This window comes from Doryrhamphus excisus, linkage group LG8, assembly GCF_037039965.1.
Source record: "Doryrhamphus excisus strain RoL-2023G ecotype Guam linkage group LG8, RoL_Dexc_Guam_v1.1, whole genome shotgun sequence".
Lineage (NCBI taxonomy): Eukaryota > Metazoa > Chordata > Actinopteri > Syngnathiformes > Syngnathidae > Doryrhamphus > Doryrhamphus excisus.
In genome coordinates this window covers 8,165,353-8,173,399 of record NC_136364.1, presented here as the reverse complement: position 1 = coordinate 8,173,399, position 8,047 = coordinate 8,165,353, and the positions used below count along the sequence as shown (strand labels likewise).

Below are 8,047 nucleotides of genomic sequence, written 5' to 3'. Positions count from 1 at the left end.
TAATTGCAACTTTTTGACGTTTATGTCATTTTTATATGATTTGATTCATACATCACCTTGATGACGAAATATGCTTTGATTGACGTCTGACCTTCGTTTGTTTCTTTCTTACGGAGTCGACACATCATATTTGGATTATTCTATGACACATTTGAAAGACATGTTCCTGTGTCCCCTTTAAGAATGTCCTTTAAAAGACCCCCATTGTACGTCCTCTCAATGGCACCCTCGGAGGAGGGGGTGCTCTCCAGAAAGACTTTTGGGAAAGTGTGTGTATGTGTGTGTGTTCGTGCAGGAAGCTTTGCCAGGATTTGGAAGTGAGGATAAAGTGGATTAATAGTTTCAGCAGGCAGACCTCAAACAACCCAAACAAGCTTGTTTCCAACTTCTACTCCACCGATAAACTTCTTTTTTTAAAAGATGCGGGCACGGCACTGGGTCCTCTGTGTCACGTGACCGAGCAGCGGTCACAAGTCACTGCATACGCAGTGTCACTCTTTGGCGCTCTCTGCTGGTGAGATGTATAATTGCAGCACACCTCTCACCATCTGTGGCCATTGATCCAAACGTTGATACCACATCATTTTACAATTCAATATGTTTATTTACACAAATATTCGTGTTCTTTGTTGTGTGCTTTAAAATATATTTCAAATATATATTTTCATTTACAGTGGTAAATAAATCAATACTTTGGCAGCTTAATCAATACATCATCACTGTTTCCTGGATGAATAGGGCCGAATGCTTATTGTAGTATTCCACACTGGTCACTAGGTGTCAGTAATGTTGCATTGATGAAACGGAAAACAACAAGGAACTCTCCCAATGCTAACGTGTGTGACTCAATATTATGTCTATTATCTCTTATTATGTCTACTAGATTTTGTTATTTGACGTCTAGAGGGCTCTAATAATGTTAAACCTGTATTTAGTAGGTCGTAACCATATTTAATATACCTAAAATGATCTATTTTGTCTTATGTCTACTACATATGGCAATAGGAGTGTAAAGGTGACTACAGGGGTGTTATTTGATGTTTAGAAGGCTCTAATAATATTAAAAACTTAATTAGAAGGCCATAAATATGTTTCCCATGCCTAATATGGCATATATTGTCTCATTATGTCTACCATTTGTGGTAATAGGACTGTTAAAATGAGTATAGGGGTGTTGTTTTATGTTTAGAGGTCTCTAATAATGTTAAATTATTAACTTATTTAGAGGGCAATAAATATATTTCCCATGCCTAATATAATCTATTTTGTGTCATTATGTGTACCATATTTGGTAATAGGGGTGTAAAGGTGACTATAGGGGTGTTATTTCATGTTTAGAGGGCTCTAATAGAGTTAGAAAAAAATATTTAGATGCTACAAATATGGTTTTTATGCCTAATATGACCTATTTTGTCTCATTATGTCTACCATTTGTGGTATAGGACTGTTAAGATAGAGTATAGGGGTGTTATTTTACATTTAGAGGGCTCTAATAATGTTTAAAAAACTTATTTAGAAGACCACAAATATGTTTCCCATGCCTAATATGACCTATTTTCTCTAATTATGGCTACCATATTTTGTAATAGGGGTGTAAATGTGAGTATGGGGATGTTATTTCATGTTTAGAGGGCTCTAATAATGTTAAAAAGTTTTCTATGCCTAATATGACCTATTTTGTCACATTATGTCTAGCATATGTGGTAATAGGAGTGTAAAGGTGACTATAGGGGTGTTATGTCATATCTAGAGGGTTCTGATAATGGTAAATCATAGTTAAAAGGTTGTAAACAGATTTTGTATTGATCTAACTACCAACATATTCCATTAATAAATAAGACTTCTTACTTGTTTGGTGTTTGTGTGTGTTTTTGGTTTAGGATGATTCCTCTATGTGGAGCGTTAGGACGTTGCTGTCGGCCCCAAAATATTAGAAAGAGCTCCCAGTGCACCACTGCAAAAATACTAAGACAATAATAAAGACATTGTATTTATTTTTATTTTTATAGAGGCACCATTGTGTGATTAGATCACATACTTCATGAAGTTTCTATGTGGTTTATTCTATATACTGTATATCTATGTTACATAATGTCCTCCTAACCATACAAAGCAAGTGCGGATCCACTTTTAATCCCATGTGGACATGTTGCGCGGACAAGCAGCCTCCATCGTGGGGGCTGTGGGATTAACAAGCCGGTGGGGCTCCCATCCACGGCACTGCAGCCACAATAATCCTGGTGTTTTAATCTGCCGGGGGGGTGGGAGGTGGTCCAAACTATGGCTCACATGCTCACACTCCACTCCCTCTCGGAGCACGAGGAGTTAAAGGCCTAAATAGCAAGGATTACGCTCTCCCTCTCTCCCGCTCTGGCTTTTTTTATCCTATTTTTCAGCATCAGATGTCCTGGCCTTCATTGGAGCGTATGTACTTGGCACCACTGCAGCCATGAACTCAGCCGGCGGCGTTCATCGAGGCTACCTCCGGAAGTACGGTAGGCCTGCTCACACAACTTCAGACAATGATGGTAGGATTAGGACATGTCTGGTTGGGGTCAGTAGAACAGTTTATTAGCCCTCTGCATATTGTAAAGATACAATTATGAATTGATATAGTCCAAATTTGCCTATAACTATCTAGTCTGTCTACTACATAACCCGCCATGGGGCCAAAGGAAATTCCCAGTGCCAGCAATTTCATAAAGATGGTGAAAAACAGTAAAAAGTTTGTCAATTTCAGTCATCATTTATGATACAGTATTTTGCCAACTATAAGTCACTCCAGGGGAGTATATGTCGCACAGCCAAAAAACAAAGAAAAAACATATTAGTTACATTTTTGGAAGAAAATGTCTTTTTATAAGATCACAGACCAAGAACAGATATTTTATCTTGAAAGGCAAATCACAGTAATAGCAGTAAAATGGAGTACAACAAGCTAAATAGGCGTCTGTTAACGTAGCATAAATACAACACAACCTTTAGTTTACTTGCAGCTTACTCACTTGATGTTTACATTGTGCATTGTCAGCGCTACGGGAGTGATAGCAGTGTAGCCGATACTGGCACACAAGCCAAGAACGCCCTTTATAATAAACAAACGTCCCAGGAAAATAGGCTAACTTCACACTAAGCTGTTGTTTTGTTCGGGTACTGACGCAGTAGACCTGGAAGACAATTCTACTATGACCCATTTAGTCAACCTTCAAATAACCTTGTAATAGTACTTGGACTTACCACTACTGTATTAATATACTTGGCCTGAAAGTACTTTTTTGAAGTATGGGCTACTTATTACTACATGGGCTATTTATATTTACTACTGGATTCTCTGTGTTGATTGTTTTGTGTTGTTGCCACAAGGACAAAATGTGTCAGTGAAAGTGTGATGTTAATGATTCTTTAATCCTGTCACAGAGGATGAGGGCAGCTTATGGAAACCAATCTATAGCTGCTACAGTGGGCAGAAATATTGGCTCACCTACAGGAAGTGAATAATAAGGAAATAGCCATAATAGCCATACTCATAGTTTCCTCTATTTTCATTTTCATGAAAAAAAACCCTTTTCTTGTGCTTGTGACGTGTCCATCACAAATTTAACAAGTCTTAGAAATGACTCTTCAATTCAAGGAAGCATCTCTTTTTCTTTTAAAGCACCACGGTTGGTAAAAATGCTGTGTCCACACCAAGCAACAGGGGCAGGAAAAAAGGGGTTACACACATATTGAGCACATACAGCTAATCAACATTCTATAGATTGACATTTGTACTTTAGAAATGTACTTTACGTGTACTTTGGTAATAAATCAATTTAAGCACGTCTGAGGAGTCATTTGGGAGCCAAAAACAAAAGTTCCCGTCACCATCCTGCACCGCCCGAATGGAAGCCCAGGGCTTAACAAGATTTAACAAGAAAACTAAAGAAAAAAATAATAATACAGCAAAATTGGAAAAAATCAATAGTAAATTGTACATGAATAAATACAAAATCACAATCACAATCACAGGGCAATTAACCTAGCATGTTTTTGGAATGTGGGAGGAAACCGGAGTACCCGGAGAAAACCCATGCATGCACAGAAATGCCCAAGCGGAGAATAGAACCCAGGTCTTCCTGATCTGTGTGGCCAACATGCTAACCACTGGGTCATAATCTGACTATTAGTAGAACATTCCCAAAAGTTATTTAAGATGAAAGTGGAAATCTTTGGAAAATTAAAAAAAGAAGCAAAAATTGGAAAAAAAAGAGCAAAGAGTGAAGATGTATGAGATGTGTTGCTTTACAGAATATCTATAAAGTTGCATCCTAGTGGCTCTCGCTGGTGAAAGTTTGGACCCCCCTGCTCTAAGGGGTAGATCATTTGGCTTTGAAATGAAAGCCGGGCAGTAAAATAACACGCTTGCACCGCAGTAGGCAGTCGGGTTTTTCCACCAAGGGGTGGTGGGGCTGCTGGGAATTCAAGTGGGAAGACCAGGATTTTCCCAAAGAAGTTCTCTGAGTTCTAAATGCAGATGTTTCCAGGTATGGGTTCCAGGGGGTCAACTGTATGTACCTTGTTGGCACACTGGGAAGAGAAAAGGGGTCTTCTCCATAGTGGCATACAATGGTCCAAGATGAAGATGTAGCATGAAATACACAAGCATTCTTACTCAGGGTGCCATATTCAGACCTAAAGTATTTTAAGTATACAGGACTATTACGTCCTGTGTGTACAAAATAACACCTTACACCACATCCCTCCGCTCTCTTTATCAAATCCGGTGGACATTTAATCCTCCATATAGAGAAATAGAGCAGATCTCCATCAGCACGGCTATTACAGGATGGACGGCTGTCTGGGACACTTGCAGTCTGACGCCATCACGTGTGTCCCGTCCTGGAAGCGGACAATGCTACTTTATAATACCCCAAACTAAAAACAAACCTAAATACATGTCAACATGAAAAAAGATGTCCTCATGGACCAGTAAAAGCTGCGTCCGTCATCGTGCGTTGCTGTTCCCGCCGCAGGGGGCTTCGTGTTCAAGCAGTGGAAGGACAAGTACGTGGTGCTCAGCATGGAGGGAAGCCTGCTGGTGTGCCGCGATGCCGAGTCGCCGCCCGACCAGGTGGTGGAGCTGTTGAGCCACTGCGAGTTGATCGTGGAGGGCCGAGAGATCCTGGATCTGCCCCGGCTGCCCGCGGGGGGCCGCAGAGACTGCTGCTTCGCCCTCATCCTGCAGCAGAGCAAGTTCCTGCTGCTGCTCGCCGACAACCCCGACGACTGCACGTGGGTGACGCTAACCGATCTCCATGATGTAGTCACACCTGACTTGTTGCTAGGCAGGATTTCTGTTGCTCAATCATAACTGCCCCACTATGTTTGGATGCCAAACAAGTCAGACAATAATAGCCACAATTGAATCTGTATTAAATATAAAACCCATATGAGCATAGATCTTCCCAAATAGAATGACCTCTCACTTTTCTTTTTCAGTCTGTGGCTGAAGTTGATCAGGAAAGTGAGAGAGGTAAGTTGTGTTCAAGTCTTTTGGTATTTCAGCTAGCATGACTTTGGGTTGGTCCTGCACGCTTTTTTCCCAGGGCGTCATGTCGCCTCCGAGCCTGCAGAGGCAGCGCAGCGTCTCCCGATGCATCACTGACAGGGACCCCCTGCCCGACTCCTCCAGCGACAAAGACTCCGGGTCACCCAGGGCCGGCGAGAGCACCCCACCATCCCGGGGCGGCTCGTTCCGAGATAGAGGTCACAGTCAAGGTCAGCTATCTGTGATGTTGCGTTTAGGGTTTTTGAGGTCTCCTGATGCCACTTTGAATGCACTTCAAATATCCAGGAATAAACAACCTTTCATTCTGACATCATTCTGACTGATTTTGTGACTTGGGTATGAAGGCGACTGTAGGGGTGTTATTTTTTTTTTTTTAGAGGGCTCTAATGTTACAAATGTATTTAGAAAGTTGTAAACAGGTTTCCTGTTTCATAAAAATGTTCCCCCAATTTCTTATCGTTTAGCCGGCGGACCACGACGGCCTCAGCGCAGCTTCTCCGTGGCGCCTCCCCACCGCGTGTCGGACTGTCTTCGCCACGGCAACAGCAGCGACGCCCGGGCCGTGAGGGCGGTGTGCCTGCTGATGGGCGGGGCGGCCGCCTCCTCCGCCCTGGGCTACCTCAGCTCCTGCTCGCCGCCGTCACCGCTGGCCGGCAGAGCGCCCGACGTGGCCCGAGGCCCGGGGGGCTTCGCTGAGATGTCGGCGGGGGGGAACTTTCACGCCTGCGGCCAGGACGTGGACGCCGACACGCACTTCAACAGCTTCGACTTTGAGGCCGACTCGGACTTTGACGCGTTTGACTGTGGAGGGTTCGCATTTTAAAAGGACGTGCTTGTCTGTGGTGTTGCTTTCCCTTTAAGAAGTGATTGCTAATTTTTAGCACCTGTGTCCTCATCGATACTAACATACGGTGTTCTTCCTGGCTATGTGCCATCGCTCCTCAGGTAAATCATTCATCATATTGATTATTTATTCTATCTAGTGGCGATAATGCCGAAATATTTACTACTACTCTTAGATTCATCCTTAATTATAATAATGATGAGAACGAAACCTTCACTGGTCTACTTCCGGTTTTGGGATAATAGTGTACCTTGCGCCATCTAGTGGTTTATAAGCGTAATGACGTCCATAGTTTTCTGGACAGCAATTGCACAAGCATACAGTATATTATACTATGCATATATATATATTTATATATAGGTTTAAAACACACAAATACAATGTAAACATAACCATATTATCATAAAAATAACAGAGTTAATTTAAAGACTGAATTTGATGTGAAAAACTTTGATTTTGATTTATATATAGGGTTAAAACACACAAACACAATGTAAACATAACCATACTATCATAAAAATAACAGAGTTAATTTAAAGACTGAATTTGATGTCAAAAACTTTTGATTTTGAAATGCAAAAAAATGCAATACAAATAAAGCATGAGTACAGTTCAGGTAACCATGTGCTTTTATTACCAGTGCATATTAATTCAAAAGAAAGCGATGTTGCCATAGTGCACAAAAAAGCCTTCCATATCGTGGTTTTATTCCAAAACAAACAAAGATGCAGAGGCACATCAGCGTCTCACTTGGTGTCAAAAGTGGAGGATCACCAAAATGCTGTACTTGTTATTACATACAATGACCACCAGGGGGAGCAAAAGGACAATGCTCGACGGCCTCCAATAGAAACGCCTGCCAGATAACAGACTGCTGTCATGCCTATTTCCCCAGTATACATGTACTCCCATTCTCTAGTTCTGAGATGTGTATTTATAACAAGCACAAAAAAAACAAAAAATTTTCATCTGTTTTACTCTGGCCATGATGTATATTTTGTTTACATAAGGAAATGTGTTTTTTGTGCCAAAAATGAATAAATATAAAATAATTAAAATGCGACTAATAAGATAAATTTAATAACTTGCCCAATGTCCATTAACATAGGTCAAATAAAGTATTAAGTGTCCATTCAATAAATAAATACATTGAATAATGTCAGATGACATACAAGGGATAATGTGAGTCGCATTTGAATTATTAACTTTTTGGTAGATGTTTTACCTAGAATGTAATAACAGCATGTGTCGGCTTCTTAATAGGGTTGGGGTTATGGTAGGGTTAGTCTTCTTAACCCTAATCTTAGGGTTAGGGTCCTTCATCCTAATCCTACCCCCCCACACACTTTCACTTGTATAGCACCTTTCCACCTCCAAGGCACGCGGAGTGCTTTGACACTATTGGCACATTTACTTACTGATGACGCAGCATCAGGAGCAACTGGGGGTTCAGTATCTTGCCCAAAGATGACATGGATGACCATGCCCCCTTATCCTAAATTTAAAAAAGGAGATGCCACCCTTGAAAGTGAAATTGTAATGCTTCAAAACAAAGCACATCTATTTTTAAAAAATAGTGTAAAAGCAGAGCTAGTGTATAAAATCAAATAAATTAGCTTTCCTCCATGTACGTACGTATTGTTCTTCAATCTTAT

The 8,047-nt window shown here is 41.0% G+C and overlaps 1 protein-coding gene across 1 annotated transcript; it reads left to right on the top strand.

Annotated features, from left to right (window-relative positions):
• Window positions 1-1,964: 1,964 nt before the first annotated feature.
• On the top strand, window positions 1,965-8,018 carry LOC131134315 (uncharacterized). Its single transcript, XM_078792709.1, has 5 exons — window positions 1,965-2,495; window positions 5,013-5,271; window positions 5,479-5,512; window positions 5,586-5,757; window positions 6,013-8,018. Exons 1-5 carry the CDS (start codon window positions 2,450-2,452, stop codon window positions 6,369-6,371), a joined length of 870 nt encoding a protein of 289 aa, XP_078648835.1. The 5' UTR covers window positions 1,965-2,449; the 3' UTR covers window positions 6,372-8,018.
• The last annotated feature ends 29 nt before the right edge of the window (window positions 8,019-8,047 follow it).